The 13,190-nt window shown below is 47.9% G+C and overlaps 1 protein-coding gene and 1 long non-coding RNA gene across 5 annotated transcripts in view; both read right to left on the bottom strand.

The window, feature by feature from the left end:
• The window catches only part of LOC137476935 (uncharacterized), a 280,782-nt gene that overhangs the window by 163,917 nt on the left and 103,675 nt on the right, over nucleotides 1-13,190 (bottom strand). The window lies entirely within an intron of this gene.
• HSPBAP1 (HSPB1 associated protein 1) overlaps nucleotides 5,443-13,190 on the bottom strand; it is a 41,985-nt gene continuing 34,237 nt past the window's right edge. For all 4 annotated transcript variants that reach the window (XM_068195404.1, XM_068195406.1, XM_068195407.1 and 1 more), the window contains 2 exons: nucleotides 11,297-11,407; nucleotides 5,443-11,085 (listed from right to left, as the gene is read on the bottom strand). In XM_068195404.1, the coding sequence (XP_068051505.1) occupies nucleotides 10,528-11,085; nucleotides 11,297-11,407 (669 nt within the window). In that variant the 3' untranslated portion in view covers nucleotides 5,443-10,527. The remainder of the gene's footprint in view (nucleotides 11,086-11,296; nucleotides 11,408-13,190) is intronic.

Here is a 13,190-nt window from a genome sequence, read left to right as displayed (position 1 = left end):
CCTCTAATTAGGATGAATTTCCCTTCTGCTGGAGTTAATGCATTATGTGTTGAAATAATTTGTGTTCATTTGTAGCAAATAATTACTTTAAAATGTTATCATTCATTTGGATTATTTGACTTCTCTATTAATTCTATAAATAATTGTTGAAATGATTGTGTTGAGGTTGGTGGAAGGCATTCCTGTTGTGTTGCTGATGTGGTGGAGCAGCTCCCTGTGGTAAGATCAGCTGATGAATGATGTGTTTGCACCAGCAGAGACCCAGCCTGAGCCCTCCATCCCCAACAGTTTCCCAGTGCCCCTTGGTGACAAGGAACACACACCAGATCAATGCTGGAAATCACTAGGTGCCTCAAACTTGGTGCCTCTCTCTTAATTGTTAGGAAATGCTCTGATTTCCATGTAAAGCTGCACCCCTGTCCTTGCTTCCCCTTGCTGTAAATTTTCTGTCCCATGACACCTAAAAGCAAAAGCAATCTTCTTAATCACAGCACTTCTGAGCATAAACAGAGGTACAAGGTAAGAGATGCAGGGCAATGAGCTCCTCTGTTGTGTGCCCTTCAATCTGGCTTGATAAATGGAGATTTTGCCAGGAGATTTTTCATGCATGAGCATTAAAAGGGGAGCAAGGCTATTTTCTTTCCTTGCAAGGAGAGACAAAAGAGCTATGCTTTCCAACTCAGCAACATTAGTCTTTATTTCAATGGGGGAAATTAAATAAAGGAATCTGAAAGCGGGAAGGAGGGAAAAGCCTTCAGAACAGGATTTAAAAGAATTCTTCCTGGGGTTCTTCATGTCCTCCTGCTGTTTCAGCCAAGTCCACAAAGCATTAGGGAAACACCTGGACCCTGTAGGCATCCCACCAGCAGCCGCTGGTTGGGCATGTGACGTTCTAACCCAGCAAGCTGCCAAAATTTTTAAAAAGTAACCTGTCCATTAGCAGATTCTCTCTGAAGAATTTAGTCTGGGTAACTTAAAAGCTCTCTGTGTTTAATTTGATCAAGGCTTTAATGGCATGTGGCTGGATTACTATGTGGGTACTCCTGCTCCCAGCAGTGGGGCTGGAACTGGCCTCCCAGCACCCCTGTTTGCTGTGCTTGAGTCGTTTCCCCCCCAAGCTCATGTGTTTGCAAGTTAAGAGGTTGCTGTGTGGTTTCAGTGGCTCCTCTGGGAGCTGGGGGTCCTGCCAGCACTGATCCCCCCTCTGGTGCTGAGAGGTGCGAGGAAGGTGGAGAAGCCAATCCTGACAGAGCCACTGTCCTGGACTGGGCAGGATGGACTCTGGGGGGTGGCTGAGGGGCCAGTGGGGCCAGTGGGGTGAAAGGGCAGGGGATGAGGTCTCAGCCCCCCGTGCATCTTGTGCCATCACGTTGTCTTTCTGTGGTGGGGCTTCTCCAGGGAAGGCATCACACACCTTGCACCAGAGTGGGATTTTGCCTACCCTTAAATCACGCAAAGATGATTTAAGGAACTGAAAACTTCAAGCCAGGGCTTCTAACTGAAAAGACACATTGATTTTCTGTAGCTGGTGGAATAAAAGAATTACTGTGGCCCAAAAAAAAAAAAAAAAAAAAAAAAAAAAAAAAAAGCAGCAAACTTTGTTCAAAAAGCCGCCTTGGCACATGCTGTGCATCAGTGGGGCTGGTGTTCCTGGGACAGGATCCTTCTGCAGCCCCAACCTGCACTGACATGCTGGCATGGTTTGGGGTGCCCTGTGGTGGGAGCAGGCAGGGCCCAATGCCCAGAGGAAAGCAGGGCAACGATGGGGAACCAGGTTCCTCCTTTTGGGAGTGCAGAGTCTGTACCCCACTCTGGGGTTTGGGGACCAAACTGCATCCCTTAACAAAGGGATACAAAGGCCAGTGGGCAGAGGATGGGGAAGCAGTGAGCAGGGGCTGTCCAGCTGCTGGCAGCAGGGTGCTGGAAGGCTCTCCCTGCTCTGGAAGCCGCTCCCTGGGTGTGAAGAATTGGTTTCCCCCGGCCGTGCCCCAGTGGCCCCGCACGGAGCCAGTCGCTGCCTTCCGAGGAATCTTCACCCCCCGGCGCGGCTGAGGCTCCCCGGGCTCCGGGCAGGGTCCAGTCCGCCTGCCCGGGGGAGAAGGTGGGAGAGGGCAGCACATCGCACAAGAATGCCCTAAAATGTGTCCCCGGGGCCTCCCTGGCGCTGGCAGCGATCCCGATTTGGAGGCTGCGTGTTTCAGGGAAGCGTGGAGAGGCAGGAGGCTGCGGGAACAGCGGAGCGCAGCCGCGGGCAGCGGCCCCTGCTCATGGCCGGGCTGGGCATCCCCCGCGGGAGCAGCTGCCCCGGCCGGGCAGCCCTGTCCCACATCCCCCACCGCCCCTTGGCTGCCCCACCCGCCAGGAAAGCCCGAACAGCATCCTGCAGAGCTTGAGGAGCTGGCAGCGTTCCCTCGGCCCTCCACAGAAGCACTTGTTAATTCTCTATTCTCCCCTAATTACACCAAAGCAATGACCGTTCCATCATCGCTTTACAGCGCTTCAGCTTAAATCCACTATAAGGCACGAGTGTTGTGGCTCAGACACTTTAATTAACAAGAATGATCTCACCTTTGTCCACAGCATCTTTTTACGTGTTATTATATCAGGTAATTGTTAAACTATTCACTGGTTTGGAGAGGTCTATGCTTTCATTAAAATGTCCTGCTTTTTCTGACCCGGCAGATTACTCACATTTTAACGCTTAGAATTTTCAGGTGATTTGAGTAAAATCAATCTGCAGGAAACCAGATGAATTATTTAAAGCACTAGTGGCCTCACACTAGGAAATGGGATTTGGTCAATGCTTCTCCAAATTTTAGAAGTTTCAAGGTGCTCCCAGAGCTGGCTGGGAAATCAACTCCCTATTGACCAAAGCTATCAAAAGAATGAACTGAATAGTTTAAATTCATTTGAAAACTCCCCACACTTGTGGGGAAAAAAATGCATTCATTAATTTTTAACATATCCTTTCTTGTTTCTTCTCTCACCAGAAAAAAAGGCTGGGAGAGAAACCAGGGGCTCTTCCCTCAGGAAACAAAAGCCCTTCCAACTGTTTTGAGCTTTTCAGAAATGCTGCTCATGGGTTTGTTCTTTTGGGTTTTTTTTTTTAAGTGAAATTACACTGAAAATGTGGCATGATGAAATAAAACCCAGCCCAAATCCCCAGAGGATAAGTCCTTTCAGGGCACGCTCTGATGTGGATGAAACTTGCTACTGACCAATTTTGACCACTTGAAAATGTCTGTTCTCTAAAATCAGGGAAAACTGAAATAATTTTTGTGCAAACAATCAGGACTGGCAAAAGCATCTTGCTCGCACCCTGCGTCAGCCCTGAAGGTGGGCAGTGATTATGCTTCTCTGCTAAAACACGGCCCAGGGGGCTGCAGGAGACCTGGTCCTTCCCAAGAGCATCTCCAGTTCCCATTTCCATCATCTGAAGGATCAGATGAGAGCAAGACTGGGATGCAGGCACAGGATGAGACTTCTGCCTCAACTCTTCAAGGACCAAAGCACTGGATAATCCCTGAAATTTGGTCTGAACACTTGAACCTTCATTTCCTCCTCTTCCTCACCCTGAGTTCCTCCTTAGAAGCAGCAGCAAAGCTGAGTTAGGACAGACAGGGGAGAAAATCCCACTGCCACTGGCCTTCCCCATCAGCAGCAGGAGCATCACCTGTCCCCAGCACAGATATCACAGGAGCAGGAGCACCTGGGGGCCCTCATGGCCTTGCCCAGACTCAGCTGGGACACACACCTGCCCACGGGCACTGGAGCCTCCTGCAGCTCAACCCGGCCACCAGCCCTGGCTGCAGCCTTTCTTCAGAAGGGCCTTGCATTATATCATCCCCATTTCTCCAGCCTGGAATCTGTTTGCTCCCATCTGCTGGACTGTGGTGAGCTCTGGACCTTGTTCATGTCTCTCTGTGCATGGAGGTGTCCATGGACACTGGTCCCAGCCCTGCAGGGCTGCCCCTGTGGGTGAGCATTCCCAGCTGGACCTGCTGCTCCCCAGCAGTGAGTTGTTGTGCTCTGGGTGGTGGTGAGGGCAGAGCTGTGTGAGCACATCATTACGCTGGCATCAGCCTGGGAGAAAGGGCTGGAGGGCACCCTGCCTTAAGGGACTGGCTGAATTCTGCCCCGTGTTTGACCCCCACGGGTGTGTGCTGCGGCCAGGGCTGGGGCAGGTCTGCTGCAGCGTCACCCATGGCTTTGGAGAGGCGCGGCTGAGGCTTGGAAACCGTGCTGGGCGTCAGGGTTCTTGTGCTGTCCTGCCTCTGAGAAGAGGCACCGCTGGGCTGGGGGGCACGTCTGTGGCTCCCAAACCCACCCCCCCGAGGAGAGAGGATGGGGAGGGGCTCTGCCCCTCAGCCCTGTGGATGTGGCTGGGGACAGGGCAAGGGCAGCCTGGTGTGGCGGTGATGGGAGTTGTGGTTAAGTGGGTTAATTATATTCATGTTGCTAGGAACACAGTGAATTATGTTAATAGCAGCATCTGGGGAAATTACATCTTCATTAATTGGTCCTGATTGCTGTTTGGCAGATGCAAGATGTTTCTGACTTTAACATGCAGGACAAAATTTATTGTAATCAGCGCAAGCAGTGACTGCACAAATGCTGTTACCATGCCTTGCTAATTGACTCTCTGAAGAGGAAGGGATGGAAAAGACCTGCATGGCCATCTCATCCTTGCTCTTGTGCCCAAGCCAGGACAGGCTTGTCTTCCACCGATTCCTGTTCTAGTGCTTCTTCTGATAGAGCTCTGAACATCTTTTTGAGTTAATAATGGTAACAACATGGTTGATAGACACAGTACAGCAGTCATGGGGCTGAGGATGCTTCTGTGGATGTGCTGTATCCTCGAGCTGGCCTTGATCTGCCCACAAGGCTCCTCCTCGTGGATGTACCTTGGGGGCAATCAAGTCTATTCACATGAGTCAAATGTGTTGGTGATTTGGAGACCTGTGATCCCATCAAGTCGCAGCAGGATGGAAAGGAGGCTCACCCAGGCAAGGCTGTCCTCAGGGCACCACCCCAGGTGGGAGATGGGGCTGCTGATGTGGAGAGATGCCAGTCATGGCCAAAGCAGGGGTGCAGGCTGCGGCATCAATCTTTGCAATGCTGCAGCTTTCAGTCAAGGGAGCAGCAGCAAACAAGGAATAAACCACATTGCAGTGAGCTATCACGCCGTGGCAGAAAGCTCCATTCTTAACCAGGGCAGAGATCCTAGTCCCTTTGGATAAGCCCCCAAAGCTCCAAGCAAATGCAGAGGTAATACATTATGTCCCTGGGGAAGCACGGGCTGAAATGCAGGCGAGGCACCGAGTCCCTCGTAAGTCATGAGGCTCGTCTGGGGACAGCAGTAAGTTGTATTACAGCCTCACTTGCTCTGCCTTCTTTTTACACAGCACCATCTTTCATTTTAATAGTGGGTTTTCAGCCAGCTTTGTTAGGGCTGCTGCTAATTGGGCTGGATTCATGTGTCCCACCAGGGCACAGGACAAGCCTGGCACTGCTCACAAGGGAAGGGTTTCACTGCCTGGTCCTTGCAATGGGCATAGCCCAGGCTCTGGGGAGTAGGAGGAGGGGACATGGCTGGGGTGAGAGAGGAATTCAGGAACAATTTTAACTCTTTACCTGCCCTTGAAGCTCATATACCCTCCCTGAGGCAGTGGTGCGATGGAGAGTGACTCTACATGATTCAAATACCTACCAGGGAGATGAAAGCCTGTTTTACAATCAACCTTTCTGATCTGGAAAGATATGGGGCCACCTCTTTTGCTGTGAAATTGGATTTAAAAGTTCTTCAGTGCTGGAAGTATCGGATTCAGACCTTCACACAGTGGTTTTCATAGGTCATCACAAGGAATGAGAACTCATTGCTGGGATAATACCACCAGAGCTTTGGAAGCAGCAAAGTCTGTGCCCTCAAAACCTAGATCTTGGTTTCACTAAGAATCTGTAACAGGTGCTGAGCAGGGAGCTGGCCGTGTCTTTTCCATGACACTGACCCTGTAATTAAGTGCAAGGACCAGGAGAGCTGTGATGCCTGTGAGATCTGTCTGCAAAGCAATGCTTCTGACTTGCGAGATACTTTCACCAGCTCCAGGGCTCCCCAGGTCCCTCAGCACAGGGGCACTGGGAGATCAGAGAGCGCCAGGGTTTCTGCTTGTGTTCTCTGAGCCCCTGGGAGACTCACAAAAATCCTCTCCCCACCACTGTTGCACAGCACTTGCCACCTCTGTCCCCACTGCCCTACAGTCCCCCCTGGAGCCCTCGGGGCTGTGGGCCTCCCAAACTAGCTGTTCAAAGGTGACCAGAACTTCCAGCTCCCAGTCACCCTACTAAGGTGGGCAAACCCCACTAATTAGATGGAGAAATTAATGTTTAGTGGGAGCCTACACTTGGGATGTCTCCAAAAACACAGCTCTGAAACGTGTGACTCTTTAACCAGGGATGCCATCACCCCACTGCCCCTTCAGCCAGCGTGGCAAAGTGTGTCCCCATCTTGCTGTGGGTCAGATCTCTGTGTCTGGAGGACAGAAGAATATGGTAGAGGAGATCTAGGATCCATTTCCTCCCCCATCTGGATGAACCAGATGGTAAATTCAGGCCACTTGTTTGCAGAGGTCTTTCCCCATCAGCCATACTGGAAATGTCCCATGGAGGAAACTCCCGTGAGTGGAAGCCTGCTCATCATGCCAAACACCAAAACAGTTCACATTTGCAGCTGAGAAACACAGCAAGGACCTTACTAGCTGGCAAACAGACTGAATTGTAGCACTACTTTTATTTTAAAGGGCAATTAGCACTGTGGAAGGATTCTCTCTGCCTCTTCAATATGCCATGTTTGTTAGTTAAAAGCTCAATTTATGGTTAATGTTCAATGATAACATATGTCACAGCTCTGCAGTTGAGCTGCTCTGTGGCATTGAGAAAATTGTGCCACAGCAGAAGTTCTGGAAGAGGCAAATGGGGGCAGTAGCACTGTGAAACCCAGTGGTACCCACAGAAATTTTGTGGGGAGGTTTTCCAGAGAAAACTGAAACTCTGGAAGATGTTGCTATTTGGGGTTTTCCTTCCTGCTTACTTGAGAGCTGAGACTGTCAGACTTGGGTGTGGTTTCTGCAGATTCCTTTTAGTGAGGGTGGTGCTCAGGGCCAGCGAGTAGCAATGCCAGTCAGTCCAGGAGACATAGCCCAGGCTGGCCCATGAGCCGCTCTGCAAACCTGGTACTGGGACAGGGAACACGCAGGGTCTGCACCAGCCAAGTAGAACAGCCTGGATGTGTGTGGGGAGATGAATGTGCTGGTCCATCCCACTGCTTGGACTGGGCCTGGGCTGGAGCAAGGCTTTCACTTCAGGAACAGGCACTGCAGTGTCCATCTCTTAATGTCACTCAGCTGAAGCAGAGATGACAAGCATGTCACCACTGTGACCACCCTAGTGATGGCTCCAGCCTATGATCTCAACTGCTGCCGTGCCCACTGCTGACAGTGAGTGGGAAATACTCTTTCTTGGGGGAGAAAGTTTCTATTAGCAGTTGCAGAGGGCTAGCACTGGGTTCCTGCTCTTCTTGGAGACAGGCTGTCACCAGAGAGATCAGGAATCATTTATTTTTAACGCTATGAATATGTAGAAACTTGTCTGAGCTTCTGCACGCAGTGGCCATGAATTTAGAAACGGCGTCAGGAATCGTGGCGTTCGGCATGCTGCGAATCGGGTCACAGCTATAAATTTCTCTTACTGGTGCACAAGCCATTTGCCATACGTGACTTGCTGAATTTGTGGTCATTTCTCTCTCTGCCCCCGTGTGCAAAGTGTATGACTGAGATTTTATATTGCACCTCTGAGACACAAAGTCCTTCTGGTGCTTTTGCCTTGCATCCTAAACAGCCTCACTCGCTCTTCTTCCTGTCCCCTTGGCTTAATGGCTGCTGGCCACAGCCTGGCCCTTAAATCATGAGCTGCACCTGGACAGGCATAAACTGTGACTGTCCCCAGACAGGGAGGGTGTGATTGGAGTGGTGAGGGATGTGACTCTGAACACAGCTCAGCCTTGGGAGAATGCTGCTCCTACACTGAGCCCAAGATGGGTCCTCTGGCACAGGCACCGAAGGCAGTGGGGGCAAGGCCTACAGAGACCCCTGACATGTTCAGTGAGCCTTTCCAAGGACAGTCATGTGGAATACACAGGGATGAAAAGTTCAGTGTGGATTTCATGGGGGTATGTTAAGATGATCTGTGTGTTGGGAGGAAAGCTTAAACTAAGGAAGGTCATGCTGTGGGGACTGGAAGATGATGCTGCCATCCTCCTCCACTTCACTGCCTGTGCTTCTCCTCCCCCACCTCTATCTGTTCTAGACATAAAAGCTTTTTTATTGCAAGACTATTTTTGCTCAGTGAATTAAAATGAGGCATTTGCAACCCTTCCTTCCCAGTGCAACTGCTCCCAGCAGCAGTGCTCTCTAGCTGATCCCAGCCCCTCTGGTCAGCCTGGGAAAGGCAAGCCCAGCAGTAGGACATGAGCAGGGTCTTGCTAAACCCAGCTCGGCTGAGATGTGCCTGTGCCTCAAAATGGCTCTGCCCTGTTCCACAGACTGCTCCCTATGAGCCTGGTGAATGAGTAAAGGCAGCAGGGTGACCAAGATGTTTCCGGAGTGATTCCTAACTGAATCCCTTTGTCGCAGCAGTGCCATCACACAAACAGGACCTGTATCAACAGGATTGTTTATTAAATTCTGGTCTGGTTGCAAGGGTGCAACCCCACTGAGACCCTTGGGTGTAGAAACATGTAAAAACAACAGTGGATTTTCTCACATTGCTGAGAATTGTATCTTGCCCTTGAGGATCACACAGGTGTTATCAGGGTCTGAGCCCAATTACCAGGGCAGAGCAGGACACTGGAAACTGCACATCTGTGGGTCAGAGATGGAGCTCCTGTGGCCTCTGCTACTAACTCACAGCCACTCTTCAAAGCCAGGGTCTCCAGCAAACTACATACACAGCTCTGTTTCCATCAGGGTAAGGTTTCTGTGCTTATTAAATATGAACCTTTGAGCCTTTTCAACTTAATCCTCTTCCAAGTGTATTAGGTTTTTGGGGAGATTTTTGAAATGGCAAGGCTTCCTGAATTTCTGATCTACTGGTGCATATCTAAAGCCCTTAACATAATTCATCAGGGCCCTGCCAACATGCAATCTGAATAAAAGCAGGTAGAAAGCACCTTTGCAATCAGGATTTTTCAGCTATAAATTAGTGGAAGGTGATCTTTGTGAAAACAGCACTAGCTTCGTGTATTTAGCAGGGAGCACACACCAAACAAAGGAAGTAACAGCTGGAGGGCTGGTGGTGCAAAATTACAGCCATGGGAACAGGCTGATGATAGGAACTGGTTTCTTGGTCTCTACCAGACACAAGAAAAGAGACATTTTAAAAGCAAAGGCTTCACAGGAGCTGAAGCTGTCTCTTGAAACTGCAGTTAGGGAAAAATGCCTCTGTTGGCACCACAAACAGAAATCAGAGGAGGTGAGAGCATCCTGGAAGATGCCAGCACCTTTCTTCCCAGATTTTGTTCAAGCCTCCATGCATAGCTTCAGAGCTAACAAACCTCTTGCCTATATTTCATGTTCCCTAACTTTTCAATCAAAGAACAACCCAGCCTTCAAAAACAAATCCAAGGATTACTGTCCTTTGAAGAAAGGACGATCTTGTAAATGCTTGAAAGCATTTACAACCAAAAGAAAAGAATTCATACATTTTGATTGTTATGGTAAAGAGAAGGACCGAGGTAAAAAGCCATAGTTGTGTTGCTTTGTTTCTCACAGATAGGGGACTGTGCACATCAGGCTTTAAATAAGTAATAGCAGCAACTTCCCAATGGCCCTTAATCTCCCACCTTCAAGAGTTTCTGAACTAACTAAAGATTGCTTTCTTGCTAAGGGCTTTTGTCTCACTCCAGCCTAGAGCTTTGTGACAAAACTGAAGTTATTCAGTGGAAGGAAGTAGATGCATTAGTGAGTGCATTGTCTCTTGGCTGAGGTTTAGGCTTACCTGAATTTATTATTTCTAATGCAATCAACTGACTGCTTATTGACCATTTTACTTTAAATGTGGTCAAGGACTGCAGTCTACAGTCAGTCAATCCATCTGCTCCCACCCTTGGTCCCCCTTTGCTGTGACCATGTCCCAGCACTCCCTCTGTTATCCATCATCAAGCCATACTTGTTTTTCAGCTCACAGCTGTAGAACCCTGTGAAGATCTCACCTGCACAGCATGGTGGGAGTGCGACTGTGTGCGCTCTCTCTTGTTCATAACATTGAGCAGCTCCCTGACTAAACACACCTTTCTCTTCCCAGCCACCACTAACCAGCTATTCTTCTTTCAGCTCAACTTCAACCTGCACTTAACCAGTAACTGTGTCTATCTGTACCTAAAAATTATTTGAAATGGAACGTTCAATTATTACAGATCTTAAACACGTTTCTGCTGTTTGATTTCTGTTTCAGCAATGATAAAGCACTCCAGCATCACACTCTCATTTTCTCCAACAGCAGCTGAGCCACTAAACTGATGACACGAGGATTAACCAGACAGTCTAACAAGTCATTAGTAGTAAGGGCTGTTTGTGAGGCGCATGGACTGCAGTCTGAATCCATTTGATGTGCAGCTGTCTCACAGTCATTACTCATTAGCAATCTCTTCCTCTTGCACTGTAATTTTCCAAAATGTTCTCCTTCATTTTCATGGAGAAGATCTCCACCATCACTTTCAACTGCAACTGCACCCATCACGCTGGTTTTGTGAGACTGTGGTAGAACCTGAATAAGATGAGGCCCAAAAGGTATTTTCTGTAGCTCTTCTGCTTTGGGTGTTAGAAAGTCACATTCCTGGGTTAGTAATGTGCAGCTCTCTGGTTCACAGCCAACTTCCCTTCTCTTCCTCTTGCATGAGGCGTTTGTCCTCTGCTTTGCACCAGTGCTGCTGGAATGTGCCTGTCCTGACACACTTGTCTCCTGACACTTGAGGTATGCAGACACTGCTTTATTCAGGTACTGAAGATTGATTTCATGGGATGTTGCCTCAACCTAAGAAAACACCCAGAAGACACTCAGTTAAAAGCAGACATGTTTCAATTCAGCCTTGCGTGATTATCTTCCATGAATTACTTTTGCTACATGAAGGGATGGAACTTAAAACTCTTTTTCTCAAAGCAGCATAAAGACTCAGGGGGAGCTAAGCAAAATGTCAGTAATTCTTTGTTATTGCTGCCATAATGGGAGCACTAAGAGGGCTTACCTCCGTGGGATTTAGCCAGAGATCTCCATCACTGGGATTTTCTGCTGATTTTATGGCGCATACCAGCATTCGAGTTATTGCCTCCTCTACACGGGCTTCATGATCTGCATCCTGCCTCAAGAGAACAGAAGGTTTTAGGGGATAGATTAGCTCATGGGTCTCTGCAGAAAGCTGAAAGATCTTAGGAAAAATATAGATGGCCTTAGTTTGAAAGCCACAGTCATGTATGTGAAGTCAGTGGAAGGTTTCAGACTCTCTTCCTGTGTACAGCTCCCAAACAGGTGACAGCACAGGCTTTGGTGTGACTGCTCATCTGAATAAGGATTTGCAAAAAAATAGTATGTGTATATAATCTTTTCCCTTATTAGTGTTTTGTTAATTGAATCTGGTGCTTGAAATTATAATGCAATATTAGCATTTAATTAATGTGTGCATTCAAACAGCTCTTTAGGACTAGAAAAGCCATAGAAGCACGTAGCACATTTTTATATCTACATATTAAGTCTAATTTAAGCAATTAAAACACACAGGATGTTATAGCAACGCAGCAGCTATCTAAGGGCTACACAAGCACAAAAGTGAATCTTAAGGAAATTTAGGAAATGTTTTTTTCATGTAACAGCAGCTGACAAACTACTGCACTTTTGAACATCACTAGAAGGAAAAGCATGTTTGCTCTGAAAGCTGTCCTGCAAAACTAAAAACTAACTTACTAGCTTAATAACAGGCTCTTTGTTTCAGGCCTTCACTTCCTGCATGATCCCCCTTGGACAGCTGGATACTAGCTAGGTTAGGATAGCAGAAAAAAACTTTATAGGATCTTGGCTTTCTTTCCCATTTGAGTTTCTTGTACGTGGAAGGAATGGTAGACTCTCCAGACAGGATGGTGGTTTTGTAATCTCAATGACAAGTATCTAGAATTGGATGCATAAATTTGCTTTAATTGAGATGCTTAGGTGTATTAGTTTTGGAAGGAAGATGCAACATGGTCAACCCATGAGCCCTGATCAGTCTAACTGTGGCTCCAGGGAACCTGTCAAGCAAACCACACATCTGGCTAGTATGAGGGCTGAAGGCAGCAATTTGTCCTGGAACCTTAAGCAGAATTTGAGATAGAAACAGGGGGAAGTGCTCTTGGCATTTTGTGGGTTTGGATGCTAGGCTTTTTAATGGCCTTGTATTAAAAAAACCACCAAAATACAGAGTTTGGTATCTACATCTGGAAATTATTTAAGGTGTTGCATTCTTGGTATTCATCTTGGCCTGCTGAATAACAGGGCTGTACTGATTGCATGACAGTATGTTAGAAAGCAAGGAATACTTTTGGGTAGCTCACATCCAGCTGAAAACAAATTAAATTTCTACTCTAAACTCTTGCCAATATAATTAATGGTTTCACTGGGACTGTAATTGTTGGTGTGATTCACATCTGTCAATATGAAAGCAGCTGGTAACAGCTGCGAGCAAAAACTGCTTGGTTTGGTAATGCAAATGTTCTCAGAATTGTCTTTTAGAATCCATGTCAGAATTTATTTTATAGATGGAGTGCCCAACACCTAACAAACAATGCAGCATCATCAGCTGCAGGGGTGATTTCTGTAAGGAACTTTCACCTGGGCTGCAATAGCCACATCTGCTCATGGCAGGTACTGGTATCTGGGGAGGGTGTGTGTCGTGTATCAGCAAGATCCAGCAAACACTCCTCTGCTTATGATACCACACAACCACTGACTCCTGTTGGCACCAAACAGGATCTTGGTGACTTCTGCAAGACCTTTTTGACAGAAAAAGGATGTAGAGTTTAGCTCCAATTTTTTTTTTTCCTTGCAACACATAAGAACAGCTAGAAATGCTCAGGCCCCACCCCAGCACCTGGGAGCTACCAGCCAGGCTG

This window comes from Anomalospiza imberbis, chromosome 7, assembly GCF_031753505.1.
Source record: "Anomalospiza imberbis isolate Cuckoo-Finch-1a 21T00152 chromosome 7, ASM3175350v1, whole genome shotgun sequence".
Lineage (NCBI taxonomy): Eukaryota > Metazoa > Chordata > Aves > Passeriformes > Viduidae > Anomalospiza > Anomalospiza imberbis.
This window is presented reverse-complemented; position numbering and strand designations above follow the sequence as displayed.